At 31.2% G+C, this 16,775-nt stretch overlaps 2 protein-coding genes across 2 annotated transcripts in view; both read left to right on the forward strand.

Moving 5' to 3' along the window:
- LOC111692456 (probable cytochrome P450 6a14) overlaps positions 1-2,225 on the forward strand; it is a 10,504-nt gene extending 8,279 nt beyond the window's left edge. Inside the window, exons 4-5 of the mRNA XM_023456476.1 lie at positions 203-414; positions 2,062-2,225. Of these exons, the coding sequence (XP_023312244.1) occupies positions 203-414; positions 2,062-2,225 (376 nt within the window). The remainder of the gene's footprint in view (positions 1-202; positions 415-2,061) is intronic.
- Positions 2,226-6,468: 4,243 nt separating this feature from the next.
- On the forward strand, positions 6,469-14,784 carry LOC108914010 (bone morphogenetic protein receptor type-1B-like). Its single transcript, XM_023456477.1, has 10 exons — positions 6,469-6,517; positions 8,986-9,167; positions 9,506-9,898; positions 10,168-10,351; positions 11,713-11,823; positions 11,856-11,893; positions 12,025-12,188; positions 13,631-13,741; positions 14,393-14,570; positions 14,678-14,784. Exons 1-10 carry the CDS (start codon positions 6,469-6,471, stop codon positions 14,705-14,707), a joined length of 1,440 nt encoding a protein of 479 aa, XP_023312245.1. The 3' UTR covers positions 14,708-14,784.
- The last annotated feature ends 1,991 nt before the right edge of the window (positions 14,785-16,775 follow it).

Here is a 16,775-nt window from a genome sequence, read left to right on the forward strand (position 1 = left end):
AATTCTATTTAAAAATTTTTATTTTGTCGCTCTGTATCTCGAAAACAAGAGCAGATAGACATACAGTTCGTAAAACAAAAAATTGTTAATTTTTGTCGTACTATCACCCCCTGAATTTACGGGAGGTCTTTCTTAAACACCCTGTATTTTTTTTATTTTCAGAAACTCTGCGAATATGGCCATCTGTCCAAACGTTAACAAGGGTGTGTACTAAAGACTACATATTCAAAAACTCTGACGTTACGGTAGACAAGGGGACTCCTTTAATGATTTCCGTTACTGGGTTACACCACGATCCCGAATATTGGCCTGATCCGGATCGATGGGATCCGGATCGGTTCAGTGAAGAGAACAAGCAAAAGAGACAACTGTTGACGTTCCTACCTTTTGGCGACGGCCCTAGGAATTGCATAGGTAAAGTATAAGTAGATGTAGGACTAGTAATCGATCAATGAAACGAAAGAAGGCATACTTTTGATACCACAGCATAATATATGTGTGAACCAGCAATTCCAATGAGCGGAAATTCTTGTTGCTTATAAATATTAAAAGAAAAAGTAAACAACAGAAATAATCTCTCGCTATAAAAGCGGTATACAGGCCGTCTTTTGATAACGGTCCATTAGAATATTTCAGGGACTTCTTCGATTTCAATTTTGAAAATTTAGGCTAGGGGATCTTGGGGGAGTGCTCTCTTTAAATAAAATATTGCCATTGTTGTAGCATTTCCGGTTATACAGAAAGTCGCCATCTACTTGTTTATTTTAATTGGAACACCCTGTATATTATTGCATTATCGACAAATTAAAAATAAGTCAAAAATGTTCCCTTCCCTGTACCTAAATATAACCGTTCAAGAGATAATCGACATTTTATACAATTTTGACTGACTCAAGCGTTTCGAAAATTCCTTATATCTTTCTTCTTTCTGGGAGCTTTCACATGCTTTTCGGAACACACAAAGAACATAATATGCACTACCTTCCACTCATGATTATCTGAAGAATATTATACCAAGTGAACCATTTTTTAAGTTACATTTTGAAAACGTAAAAATCGACAAAACCTTTTCAATTCAAATGGAACACCCTGTATTTTTACACCGTATTATAGAATGTCAAATTCTCTTTTCACTGATATAGGCATTTTAGGGGTTACGATTTCCAAATGAGATATTTGCGATTTTCTTTCATTTTGAAGAAGGCAAGCTATAGATGCAATTTTTTAACGTTCAACATCATTATTTGGGCGCGTCTTTGACAACAAATTATTACTTGTGTGAAAAAACCGCTCTAAAATTAAATTTGTTGTCTTCTCTCCTTCATTTTTCGATAGTACAGGAATATATGCAATTTTTACTGTGGATATAATTTCCCATTGCTGTCCGACAGAATTTGTTTTATTTTCAATATTCTTAAAAACTATTTCAACACAACTTCCTGTACTGATTGTTTATTTTGACATTCTCTATTCATTTCATCTTTCGAAAAAATCAATTTGCCTCCATCGACAAGCATTTAATTACACCTTTTTTATGTCAATATTTTGATTCGAATTAAAATTTAGATGTCTTTTAGTGTGCGTTGACTAAAGAATTGCTATTTTTTATTAAAATATATATAAAGGCTAATGTATTAGGTATTGCTTTCTATTTCCAAAGTAAATTTAGTTGTTAGCTCCTTGTTATTAATATTATCTAGAAAAATATTTAACTCCTCAACGGGAAAAGGCCAAATTGCAAAAATTTCGTCTACATGTCGTTCCATTTAAATTATAATAATTTTCTTCAAAGGAATCTATAAAAATATCACTTAGATTGGTGACAATGAAGACCCCATTTACCATTCCGAAATAATATGTTGATAAAATTCATTACTTATTTAATTTAAAATATGTAGCGTTGATACATAAACTTAGTAATTAATTATATGATATCTCTAACAAACAAATAGCCATTATCAGTTCAAAAGACGAAAACAGATGTTTCCAAAACGTTAACAACCTTTCGAAGTGCTATTTTTCTTTTTTGTTTCAAAAACTTATTGTATTTTTTGCTTTTAGGATTGCGTTTCGGACTCCTACAGACGAAAGTCGCCCTGATAACGACGCTCACAAAGTACAGGGTCACCTTGAGTCCCAAAACCATCACACCTCTGGGCAGGGACCCAGCAACTTTCGCCCTTAGACCTAAGAATAAAATATATCTGCGTTTTGAGAAGATTTAGTGGCCCCTGCACAGCAAAACAACACACATTTACATCGTACGAGTGAAAAGGGTATTATTACTAAATCATAATTGTCCTCATCCAGAACGCTCACCATAACTCATTCCCATTGATATTTGCTGGGAAGAGGTACTAAAATAAGAAGGAATAATAAATTCAAAGCTATGTTACATTTATACTCGTGTTTGTTAATAAAAATAAAATTATCTGCTTGAACATGTATTTTATTTGTAGTTACAGGGTGATCCGTTTTTTGTTGCGATTTATTTCTTCGCGATTAAGATATTTTATTGTAGACTGCATTTCTTGAGTTCTCGAACAACTTTGTTAAATACAGTTTTTAAAGAAAACAAAAATTAAAAACACTTAGCGTTACCTTTTGTACCCGGTGTATTCAACTAATTGTAAAATAAAATCATTGTAAAATTTGAGTTTGTGATTTGTTTACATTATTTTAAATGGAACCCCCTGTATATTATTGCTTTTTTGGAAACATCATCTATTTTTAAGTTGAAAACATAAAGCACACTCCATACTTAGGATTGACCGTTTCCGAGATATTTCGATTTTGAAAATTGACAGATGCAAACTGTCAGCAAATTTAGTTTTCCCGGTTTATTTTTTTGTGCAAATTGGACATTTTGTAGAGGAAGACCTACTTTATCGAATTTGACACGAAAATTTTCCAATTTTTATACAGGGTGGTCAAAAAAATTTATCGAATATGAAATTCAGAATATGTGGAAATCTCGAAATTTTTAAATGGAAACCCCTAATTTTTTGCAATAATATACAGGGGGTTCCATTTAAAATAAGAAAGTTAATATCAACTTCCGGTATAACCGGAAATACGATGACCTTGAAAATATTTTAGCTTGGTAGACTCCACAGTCCGTATCACTCCATCACAATTTCGAAAAAAATCCTTCGAGCGGTTTCCCAAATATCCATCGATGGAGTTCATGGTATATGTACGGTTAAAGTGTTTAACTTGGTTAGTTTGTATCCTAGCCAAGTAAACACTTTAACCGTACATATATATTTTTTTAATAGCTATAATTCATTAATGATTAAAATATTGTTTTTGGGAAGAAGAAAACGCCAACATAGATATTGGGTTGGATCACTTGAATAAAAAACACAACACGACCGTTTCCACTAAACAGACTTGAGTTTCAAAACAAGTCGAAACCTTTTGATGTGACCGCTTTCGAGCGGGAACCGAAAAACAAAACTCCAACTGTCGCAAAACACGCCATTCTTCAAAAAGTTTGCTAAAAGTTACAGTTACATAGATGAAAATAAGGTATTTTCAAAGAAGTATAATAAAAAAGAATTTTTAAAACCATATTATATCTGTGAACGTGTGACTCGGAATAATTCGCAATAAAGTTTGTGGACCTTTCTTCNTAGCAATAGCAATAGCAATAGCAATAGCAATAGCAATAGCAATAGCAATAGCAATAGCAATAGCAATAGCAATAGCAATAGCAATAGCAATAGCAATAGCAATAGCAATAGCAATAGCAATAGCAATAGCAATAGCAATAGCAATAGCAATAGCAATAACAATAACAATAACAATAATAAAAATAATAATTTTATTTCATAAGACTGCTCATACAAAGTAACGAAAATTGTCGAAAGTACGTAACACAAATAAAAAACAGATAATAATTGTATATGAGCAAAATATGGACCAATGACAAGATATAGAACATAATTACAAAATATAGAATAAAAATTGCAATAAAAAATTAAAAAGTACAATAAAAGAAATTTAAATAAAAATTAAATAAGCAAAACTTTTTATCAAGAATAACTTTTTCTCGAAAAATCAACAATGGAAAAGTTTTCAAGAGGGCGGTACCCCATCCGGAAACACACTGTATGTACTTTTTTATAAGAACTCACGATGAAGAAGTAACCAGTATTTTTATAAAACTTAAAGGAGATATTAACAAATAATTTATTATCGTCAGGATGTGTTTTAAAACTATGCAATTTGCTTTTTCTTTCAAAAAATTTTACTGTTTCTGCGAACATTTCGGCGACGTAGAGTACTGCTCAAAAAATACGACGATACTTCTTCTAAGATTTTTTACACTCTTTTTTAACACCTTGTAAGTATTGTGATACATATAATGTAATGAAGTTTGTTATAATTTTTAAATACGTATAAATCGAGCTGTCTTCCTATCCTGTGTATATTTCTTGCAGTATACATATAGGCCAGGTAAAAGAGCTAGGAAATGACCATTTCGCGACTTTTTGTTTCGGCAAGCTGAATTTATCACTATAGATGCTAAATATTATGTACAATAAGATACACAGTCCTAAAAATGGGGGGAACATTGTTTGCAAGTACTTTTTTTTCGTCTTCAAGAGACCTTCAAAACTAGCCCTCGAGCGTCAAAAAATATTGATTAGATCAAAAGTTATAAACAGAAGAAGTTTATTTATGACTTTTGAATTAAACATTTATAAACTGCGTTATTATTACCAAAACGTTTTAGCATCGCATTCTCTCATTCCTGATCACTGTCTAATAACTCACACGAAATCTGGAATCGGTAAGTTGAATAGTTTACAAGTTTTGGCCTTATAAACAAATTTACTAATTATTAGTCTGGACGATCCCGAGCATCTTCCACATACGCACTAATTTTTTTCATGGTAGATTTCATAATAATACATTGAAATCATCATTCTTTTTAAATTTCAATATTGTAACCTGTAAAGTTTTTTTATTTTTTAGTCTTAGTTGCAAAATGAAATATACAACTCATGCGCGTGATATAGTTATATATTATTACATATTCGGAAATCTTATGAAAAACGCTTTAAGTTAAAAAAAATCGTCAAGATTTGTTGAAAAACAACGGAGTTACAGACTGTCAAAATTAAACCATTTATGTTGGTAGCGGCAAAAAAAAATACTGTCATAACCGGCAATCCGAGTACTTTTCCAGATAAAAATATTTTATTTGTGGAAGTATGTTAAGTGCATAAGAAATATTGTTAAAAGTCAGTGGGTCGTTTGATTTTTCGGCGAGCCGCGGCGCAGCGGAAGGGTGGGGGAAGCGAACGACAGCGAGTCCGACGAAAATGACGATATTATTCATAGTCCTGCCGTTAAAAAAATCGCTTGAAAATAATTTATTTGACAGTGTAACTATGTTGTTTTTCAACGAATCTTGACGATTTTTTTTTAACTTAAAGGTCTTTTCATGAGCTTTCCGAATACGTAATAATATATCACGCTCGTGCGTCGTATATTTATTTTATTTTGCAACTAAGGCTAAATAATAAAAAAAATTCCAGGGTGCAAATTTGAAATTAAAAAAAAGATGGATTTCAATGTATTATTATGAAATCTACCATGAAAAAAATCAGAGCGATTGTGGAAGATCCTCGGAATCGTCCAGACTAATAATTAGTTAATTCGTTTATAAGGCCATAACTGGTAAATAATTATTTAACTTACCGATTCCAGATTTCGTGTGAGTTATTAGACAGTGATAAGGAATGAGAGGATGCGATGCCGAAACGTTCTGGTAATAATAACGCAGTTTATAAATGTTTAATTCAAAAGTCATACATAAACTTCTACTGTTTATAATTTTTGATCTAATCAATATTTTTTGACGCTCGAGGGCTAGTTTTGTAGATCTTTTGAAGGCGAAAAAAAAGTACATTACTGTTTTCTCGTGGAAATGAACGGAAAAAAATTATAAGCGAAAAATGTGAATTTACATAAAAATTATACAATTAACCACCCTGTAAACAATCTTCCCTCCCCCATTTTTATGACTGTGGAAACTAATATGTTATTGTACATAATATTTAGCATCTATAGTGATAATATATAGGTACTATATAGCTAACAGAAAAAATCATATAAAAACAAGCACGTCCGAAAAAAGCGATTCCATGAATATTTCTCCTTTTTACACACTCTTTTCTAGCCTTTAACAAATCGCCTCCAAATTTTACTATCATCAATTCAATTACATTTAAATGTGTTCAACACGGGTTTGAAACCTCCTTTTGTGATTCCAAGAAAAAAGGCGAAGTTTCCAACAAACCCGGCACCCTCCAGGTTTTTGACCCTGGCCAAATAACGACCAACAGGTATCGGACGGGAGATTATCCCTAATATTGACATTTCAAAGGAGAAATTAAGTACAGTTCTACTTGTGATTTGCCCTGGGACAGTGCGAAGTGACTCAAGTTTGGAAAAATGCACGAAGATGATTATTACGACGAGGATTACGACTATCTGGGAAGTGGTAGGTGTAGTATACGTTAATTTTGTTTATTAAAAAATTTATTACGCCTCTTAGGCATCATTAAAGAAATTAGTTTGATTTTCGGCAACGTTTTGAATATTTCTTAAATCAAACTACTTCATATTGATTATACAGGGTGACTCATAATGAAAATCAGCACTTTGGTAAAAAAAAGTGTTATGCCGCTGCCTAACACTGAAATAATGTGTTTTTTTAGTTTTAGCCTACACTTTTCTATAGAAAAACACCCTTACATATTTTCAGTAAAGTGCTAAAGTAAAAAATATCAAGATGTACAAAAAAAAATTAATTGAAAAATACCTCTCTACTAAAATGATGTCTTAAAACAATATAGGCTGATAAAATCGTTTATATTATTATTTTTTTATGAACAGTGTATTTGTAAGAAGGCATTTTGAAACGAAAGTTTGAAAATGATTTTATTTTGGGCGAGAAGTTATTTTTTTACACCTAATTATGACTTACTCTGTATAATAACGACGTCGAATTCGATTATAAAACCGGAAAATTTGAAAAAATTTTTAGTAGACATATTATTCAAACATACAGAGTGCGGCATTAGTGCGCCGAAGTACGATATCTCCGTTATTATAGAAGATATCAAAAAAAAGTTATTTACAAAAATTGTAGCCAACTTAAAACTGCACATTTTAAAATTATTTTCGTATATACAGAGTGTTACGTATTATTAGGTTGAACCAAACATACTATTCTTTAAATGGGACACCCTATATATTATTTTAAATTTAGATTAAGCTCATCTCTCCCATGCTTCTAATATAGGGATTAATTATGTTATAAAGGGTATTTCAAAAGTTATGGTCAATTGTATACGGGAATCATTCCCTTTTCAGCGTCCTTTATACCCTGAACAGGACAACATAACAATAATTTTTTGCAGGCATAACTTTTTGATATTGGTACAGTTTTAGGAGAATGTGCTATTTCTTTATTATTGCAACAGTTGAATATAGGTCGAGCCAAAACTCGAGCATATAATTTTCTCAATTTTTTAAATGAATCACCCTGTGTTTTATTTTAAAAACTGAAAATACACTTTATATTCTTTCATTTTTATAAAGCATTCCCTATAGCTAAAATCATTAATTTCCGAGATATTTACCATTTTAATAACAAAAATAGAGTTTTAAAATAAATCATATTATAACAAGTTGGTTAATATTATAAGAATTTCGTCATAACAACGGATATTTTGTAATGTTTTATAATAATTTGTTACACTGTCATTTGCCCACAGCCAACTTGTTATAATAGGAATTTTTTAAAAACTCTCTTTGTTATTAAATGGTAAATATCTAATAAGTTATTGATTTTAGCTATAGGGAATGCCAAAAATGAAGCCTCGCATTCTGTGGTGAATTTTAAGGGGAGTTTTTCCTATAAAAGTTTTATTAAGTCGTTTCGTTTAAAAATATATTTTTAATTTTTTTAAATAATTTAAAAATTAGTAAGTGAAATAATTTGAAATTGATCACGTATTTATGTAAACATTGTTCAAAATCTGAGGCGTTTTTCTAAAAAATCTGATGAAATGCATTATTTATTCTTTCTTCTGACTGCATAGGGGTATTAATTTGTTCACTCTATACCACTCGTTTAACAGCACCCCACAAAAAGAAATCTAGTAGGTTGAGATCCGATGTTTCCAGTTCGTTTTTTAAGTTTTACTCGAAAATCAGACTCTTTTCGAAAAATAACATAGTAATTTGTAGAAAAGTGAAAGACAATTCCGAAAATATCATGATTGTTACCATAAAGCAGTGGCGTACCATTTTATTTAGAAAAATATGCCATCGATACCCTGTATATCTGCCACCGGAGCATCTAAATTTTAGGAAAAGATCTCATATTTTGGACAATGTTTACATAAATATATGTGCCCAGATTATTTCACTTACTACTTTTTAAATTATTAGAAAAAAATTAAAAAATATTTAACTCCAACACTCTGTATCTTTTTAATGAAGCGTCCTAGTTAAAAACTTTATACGAAAGACTCCTTTTAAAATTCACTAAAGAATACGAGGTTTTATTTTTGTTCACCGTTTGTGAATCACCCTGTATCAAATGTAATAATTAATAAATAGCTGAAGCAATAATTTCACGATCAATTGAATCGGGGTATGGCGCACATGTTGGTTGGTCATTGGATTGACCGTCTTTTCCATAAATTTCATCAACATGCATCGCTTTTTGCAATAATAATGCGCAATCTTAGAAAACTGATATTTCCGCGTTCGAGCTTTATTTTACAAATAACAAATTAGTGAAAATTAATTCTAGATACCTTAAATTGTAGGTAATTTAATTGCCTACAATATAAAATAAATAATATTCCGATTTGTCGTCTAAATTTTCGTGGGCAGTAGAAAAAGTGAAATTTGCCACTTATTTCCATTTTTAAAATAAATATTACTGGTTTGCAGATCAAACCCTACATTGCTACTGTGAAGAACATTGCCCTTCACGCGAGGAACAAGGTATCTGTCAAGTTAATTTAGGCGGAAAATGCTTCACTTCCGTGGAAATTTTAGTAGACGAGTATGGATACGACTATCCTTTTTTGTCCTACGGATGTTTCGGGGCCGGTGAAAGCGGTTTGATGCAGGTTAGTAAAGAAAATACTTCGCGTAAGAAATATTTTTTAAGAAATGATTGAATGTTTTTTTTATGTTCGGCGCTTCCACCACAGTGATAAGTATGGTGATACGTCGCTAGTTATACAAAAGCAATCTGTTTTTACCAAATCATTTGTAGATTTAAAATTTAATTATTTCCACTACTATTTATTTGATTAAAAAAATAAGATTCGTATTCAAAGCCCATAAAAAAAAACTACTTTTATCATGCAATTTTTTTATTCTTCCTACAAATCGGTGGTCACGAGAAAAACATGTTAATATTCAGGTCCCGAAAAAAATCGTTCACCATATGTATTTTTTTTAGTGTAAAGGTAACTTGGTACCCCACGCGAAAACCAAATTGATTGGGTGTTGCGACGACGAAGATTTCTGCAACAAGGACCTCTTTCCCATGTACGTGGAGAAAATCTCCACGAGTTACTTCCAGAGCTTGTCGTTCATGGTGATGATGTCTTCAATAGTTAGCTGTTTCGTAGTGATCCTCATCCTAACCAGCGTTTTTGTAATGTACAGAAAGAAAGAGAAACTAGGAATAAAGACGGAGAAAAATGGAAGGGTAAACAATAACGTGGTGACCAATGACATTGCAGACGACAAAGAAGTGGGGAGAATAGCAGGGCTCATTGAACAGTCGAGTGGATCCGGATCTGGCTTGCCCATGATGGTCCAGAGAACAATCGCCAAGCAGATTGAAATGGTCAGTACGAATTTGCGAAGATTATAGACTTTTAACACAGTGGAGACTGCACCTGTTGTTTATTATACAGGGTATTTATAATGGAAGTCGCCACGTATGTTTAATTTTGCTGTCTAAAAATAAGGATAAATGTTTCTATTATAGGACTGAACTAAGTTATTTCCTTATTTTTGACAAAAAGAAGTTAACTAATACCTTTTATACCTGCTCTCTGTAATTGCAATGAGCTTCAGCATTCTATAAGTATTTTTAATAATTATCGATTTTAGGGTATCTCTATAGGCAAAGGCAGATTTAGTGAGGTTTGTTTGGGTAAATGGAGGGAAGAAAAAGTCGCCGTCAAGGTTTTTTTCAGCACCGAAGAAGACTCTTGGTTTAGAGAAACGGAAATATACCAGACTGTGTTGATGAGGCACGAAAATGTCCTGGGTTTTATAGCGGCCGATATCAAAGGCAAGTAGTTAGGTTAGGTTGAAGAAAGCAACTGTTAACTTTAGGGTGTAACTAAAATAATTGGCCAAATTTTCGTGTTCTTAAATAAATAAATAAATCTGTGTCCAGTAATACTTTGCTTTTGAGATAATGCGAGCCAAATTTAAATAGAATCACCTCGGTGGCTTTCTAGTAATTACAAAATAAAATGATACACCTTATATACAGGGTGTTTCAGAAAGACCTCCCGTAAATACAAGGGGTGATAGTACAACAAAAAAATAAGATTTTTTTTTGTGTTATGAACTATCACCTCTTGTTTTCGATATACAGAGCGACATAATAACATTTTTAAATTAAAATATTTACGAAAATTTCCAAATGGTCGGAAATATTTTTATGAAATTTGGTATTCCGGGGTTTTTAAGGACGCCAAATACTCAGGTCTAATTATTTTTTGGATATTTCATAGAGGGCGCTAGTCATGCTACATTCCTATTACATTTTAAGTTCTAATTTTCTTAGGGTTTGGTTTTTTACCAATCGGGCTCCAGTCTCTAATGTCCAATTTTATTTTCTAAAAATGATGTACTCTTGTTAGAAATTTCCTAATGTGGACGGGTTTCGAGAAAAAAGGCATTTAATTGAACTCGTACAATACTACCGTGTATAAAATAAGTGACTTTCCTCAAAATAGGCTTATGTCAAAACTTATTTATTCATAAACAACGCATAAATTCTTAGTAATATTTTAAACATAATTAATTTTATACCAAAATTTTAGTGACTGTAATTAGTCGTTATTAACTACGGTCACTAAAAATCACTAAAATGTTGATATAAACTTAAATAGAGTTTAAAATATTACTGAGAATGTATGCGGTTGTTTATGAGACATCCGTCAATAAGTTTTGACATAAGCCTACTTTGAGAAAAGTCACTTATTTTATACATCGTAATGTTGTAAGAGTTCAATTAAAAGCATTTTTTTTTTCGAAAACCGGCCACATTAGGAAGTTCTGACAAGAGTACATTATTTTTAGAAAATAAAATTGTACATTATATATTGGAGCCCGAATGATAAAAAACCTAACCTTAAAAAAATTAGAATTTAAAATGTAATAGGAATGTAGGATAACTAGCGCCCTCTATGCAATATCCAAAAAATAATTAGACCAGCGTATTTGGCGTCCTTAAAAACCCCGGAATAACAAAATTCGTAAAAATATTACTAACCGTTTGGAAATTTTCGTAAAATTTCTATTTAAAAAAAATTATTTTGTCGCTTTGTATCTCGAAAACAAGATAAGATAGACACACAGCTCATAAGACAAAAAATTCTTATTTTTGCTAAATCTGTCAGTAATCTCAATGTTTTTTAGGTAATGGCGGTTGGACCCAGTTGCTTTTAATCACCGATTACCACAAGCCAGGTTCTTTGTACGATTTTCTTCAAACAAACACTGTAAGGCCGACTTTGCTGCTGTGTTTGTGTGTGTGTGTGTGTGTGTGTGTGTGTATATAGCCAGAGGTTTATGCCATCTTCACACCGAGATATTCGGGGTGAGTGTTCCTTTACGTTTTTGTATTGTTTTAATCCTTATTAAAGACGATCGATATATTTAATACTCCAGCCGCAGCAGAGTTTGAAATAATAATAGAGTTTTTTAATAATTTTTTAATATATTTTTTAGATACACGGGAAACCCTCGATTGCTCACGGGAACATAAAAAGCAAAAATATTCTGGTTAAGAAGAACGGAGAGTGCTGCATTGCGGATTTTGGGTTAGCCGTGAAGTTCGATAGCGCTTCCAATAAGTTGGACATACCCGACACAAACAGATGTGGAAGTAAAAGGTTAGAAATTTAGGAAATAATCATTAATAATAAATAAAAAACGACACAGTGTAAATAATATAATATACAATGTCATCCATTTCATATGGAAAAAAGGTATTAATGTAAATGTTCTGTACGATTATTTCTCATCGAGATATACGCTGTTGAGTGAAAAGTCACCTTTTTTTATTTGATCATCGATATCTCATGAAATAATGATCGTACAGCGAACTTAAGGTATTTTTTTTTTACAAACTTGAATCAATCCTCTTCAACGACTATTTTTCAAATATTGCGAAAAGTACCAATGTTTGTAGGTTGTTTTTTAGCTCAATACATGCCAGTGAGACCTGCAAATTTTGAAATAGATCGGTAGAATCGTTTTCCTTTCCTGACTCGTCAAATAGTCTAAGATACGACTGCGATATTATTACATTCATCTGTTTTTTAGTTGAAATACAATTTTTATAGATAATAAAATTATGAACAGAGGAATAGTCCAATCAATAAGTAGAAAAGCTTATAAAATACCATCTGGAAACAAAAAATATGGTGATATAGGAAAAAAATTAAGAAAATTAGTATGGATTAAAGGAGCAAGTTTATTGCTTCTTAAACATCAATTAATGATTATTGATTAAGATGGATCAAAAGTTTTTGCGTTATTTTTCTCACAATTTCGCGTTAAATACTCAATTCTTCAAAACTTTTTTAAATTTCAAAAAAGTTTATTTCTTTCTCGAAATTTTAAATATTCAATATAAAATTGTAAAAAAGAGAAAGTAAAAATTTTTTTAGAATTTTGAAAAATAATTTTGGTTTTCATTTTTTTTTTTCGAGATTCGATGAGTATTTAATTCGAAATTGTGAGAAAAATAACGTAAAAAAATTTGATTCGTGTTAATCATTAATTGATGTTTAAGGAGCAATAAATCTGCACCTTTAATTTTTTTATAAAACTGACGATTCAGGAAAGGAAAACGGTTCGACCGACCGATTTCAAAATTTACAGGCTTCATAGGCATGTATTGAGCTAAAAAAACAACCTACAAACATTGGTACTTTTCGCAAAATTTGAGAAATAGTCGTTGACTCTCCAAAACACCAGAAAAAGCCATTTTTTGCACACAAAAAAGCAAATTGAAGTTAAATGACCCTGGCATTGGTTAAACCAGAAAAAAAATATCAGAGCCCATATGTAGTTTAAAAAATATATATAAAATTTTTGCCTTACATTATTTCTTTTGATTGCGCCCAGAGTTATGCTTAAAAAAATGTTTCATCTCAAGATTTCAAAACTAGAATCTTCAAGCTCAAGACATTGATTTTTTTCCCGATACGGTCATTCTACACGAAGTTACAGTCTTTCAAAAATCACTGAATAGATTTTGAAATTTTTCTGCTCCTATAATTATTTTGTCGAGTGCATTAGAATAAACCGCCTGTATATTTTTTGCTAGATACATGGCTCCGGAAATTTTGGATAAGAAGATAGATTTACAAAATTTCGAGGCACACAAATCCGCCGACATGTACGCCTGTGGTCTTGTATTTTGGGAGATAACAAGAAGGTAAATTAGTTTTTTGATTTGTTTATATTTTTCTTTTCATTTTTTTATTTTTTTTCAAATCTAGATACTCAAAATTTCTCTTAGATCAATAAACCACACATAATATTTTTTCTAAAACCGTTTTAAATAAATTAAATATACAGGGTGTCTCAGACATAAGTGCCAAAATGTTTCCAACGTATTTAACTGCCAAAGCATTTTGTTTAATATATTTTTTTTAAACCTCCTAATCTTTAAAATAATATAATTTCTAAAAATATTAATTGAAGCGTAACTGCAAATGCTTAATTGAGTTAATAATAAACAAAACGAAGCGTAGAAATGATTTTTATTTATATATTTTTTTAAACTAGGGGCAGGTCGTTAGTGATATTTTAATGGATACAAACTACTGCACAAAAATATGAATGATGGAAAAAATATTAGAACACAGATGTTGCTTTTGATGTTCAAAGTTTAATACTTATTTCTGGTATGCCATGTATATTATATTCAATTGTTTTGTAAAACAATCAAGTCTGCCGTGCTGAAAAATTCAGTAAAATGTAGCGCAAAATAGTATTTTCTACAAATAAAATCAAAATAAAGTTCATTCAATTAGAAATTCTGTTAATATTACCATATTCTGTTTTGTTTTGTTTTTTTTTTCAGGTGTGATATTGGAGACTGCCCCACACCCCCTTATGCTCCCCCTTTTCGTGACGAAGTGCCCAGAAATCCTTCTCTCGAGCAGATGCACGAAGTGGTTTGTGTTAAAAAAATCAGACCCGTCATATCAGAAAGTTGGAAGAACGTGGAGATCTTGGAGACATTGGCTAAAACTATGGAAGTGAGCAATTTTTTTAAATACTAAGTTTGCGGAAATTCATAGAAAAATAATACTTTATTATTACTTGAATTTATTCATTCTGGTAAAAAATCACGTACTCTTTTTAGGGAATAGGGGAATTACACCAGGATAATTAGGGAAAATAAAAGAGAAACTCGAAAAAAGTCCTATCCGCAATATTATTGTAAAATTGTCTAAAGGAACATAATACAAGACATCTCTCATCTCGCGAGTCAAAAAATTTTATTAGCTAACTTTTTTATTTAGACAAATAAGTGAGGAAAACAGTTTTTTCAGTTTGCAGGGTAAACCATCAATTTTAGGGAAAAGTGACTCACGGACAGCTCGTAGGGGATAAAATTATCTACAAAATGAGACCCGTTAAATTAAAATCGGTTAATAAACAAAAAAGTAATTGCAAAAAAACAAGAAAAGTGCCCATTTTTAATTTGTTTATAATAACTATCGCATTTATTGTTAAAATTTTATAAAACCTATGACAAGTTGAGGGTTTTGTCATACTTTAAAAGTGTGTCAACAGTGGGTGCTGTAGGTGCAATAGTTTTCACACAATTTGTTTATAACGGAGGCTCCCAAAGTTATGAACTTTAAACCTCTGTACATACAGGCGTTAATTTTTAACCAAACATGATTCTGAAAGCGTCGTTGTAATCTCAAAGACGTAATTAAGCGACCTATTAAAATATATCACCGTTGTTTGGACACTAACTAAAATTGTTAATTTGTTTATATATATTATTAATTAGATATTTCAAAATATTAACCTTATAAAGATTGACATGAATATTTAACTTTTATGTCGTGGTGGCTCAGACTGCAACGCGTTGTACTGTCACGCTGGGGATCGGGGTTCGATCCCTGATATCGGTATGACTTTTTTTCATCTAATATTTTTTCAAATAGCATGAAAATTAAAATCGAAACAATTTTATAAACTTTTCAAGTTAGAAGAAATTTTAAACACCGCACCGCTGAGGTTGTGATGACGACGATACCCTGTTGCCAGTTAGGATTTTAACTTAGGTGTATGTTTAGTATTTACATTGTGAAAAGGTGATGATTTGATTCTTAAAAAAGTTGTTGAAAATAGTAGTTTATTATAATGATCTTTGTGTCAATATCTCGTTAATTTTTTTTCTCTTTTTTTAGGTTTATCACACATATTTATACATTAAATCAATTCTTTTTAATAGTATTATTCACTCGGTGATTCACCTCGTGAATAATACCCATCATTATACGCTCGTTGAATAATATACTATTAACTTGACTAACAATTTCCGCGTATTATGATTATTTATATGCCACATCTAACTTTAAATCGAGGTTATTTTTTTAGGGGTAATATTAATACGTGCCGCTCAGAATACTAATCTAAGATTATTTTATTTAATTCAAATAACAGTCAATTCGTAATTATTTATCTCATGTAGTTTCTGATAATCCTGTACAGCATCATTTGATTTGTGATACCGGTGTACTCTCCTCGCAGTAATTTCGTCAAAGTACCACGCTCTTTTGATGAAAAGCTTGACTGGGAAGTTAATCTGAGGCCAGCGCCGCAGATATACAAACTTCATTAAGTTTTATTTCGCTGTGACAGCCGCTGAAAGTTCTTTGGCATTGCTTTGTGTAGCCGCGTGTATATGCGGATAACTTTGACGCAAAGTAAGCAAATAAATATGAAATTTGCAATTAGCAAACCAGCTGTAATATGTTGTGGGTTTATATAAAATAGGCATACCTAACATTTAGTATCTTGGGTAAATTTACAAACACGCCAAAAGCTTCGTTTACGTCCAATTTCTAAAAGGGAACAAAAATAGAACATTATTGTTTGTACAAAAAAAAAAACACTTGATAGTATCTACCTATTATTATATTGGGCAAGCGAGGATCTTTGAAATTTTCTCTTAGGAAAATTATCTACTGACAGAATATTTTTTTTTAATAACTAGCTTTACCATCTACACTGAAAGAAATGGGCTTATTAAACTGTTTATCTAGAATAATGTGTATAACGCATATTAAAACTTTTATAACCAATATACGACTTTTATTAAAAAAAAGCAATCATCTCCATACTCATTATAGAATGAGTTTAACTGGAAGGTGCTTAATACACCTTATGCATCTATGAAATAAAGGTTATAATGAATTACTTATACATTATTAGGTGTTATA

This window comes from Anoplophora glabripennis, unplaced genomic scaffold (assembly GCF_000390285.2).
Source record: "Anoplophora glabripennis isolate ALB-LARVAE unplaced genomic scaffold, Agla_2.0 scaffold1527, whole genome shotgun sequence".
Taxonomy (NCBI): domain Eukaryota; kingdom Metazoa; phylum Arthropoda; class Insecta; order Coleoptera; family Cerambycidae; genus Anoplophora; species Anoplophora glabripennis.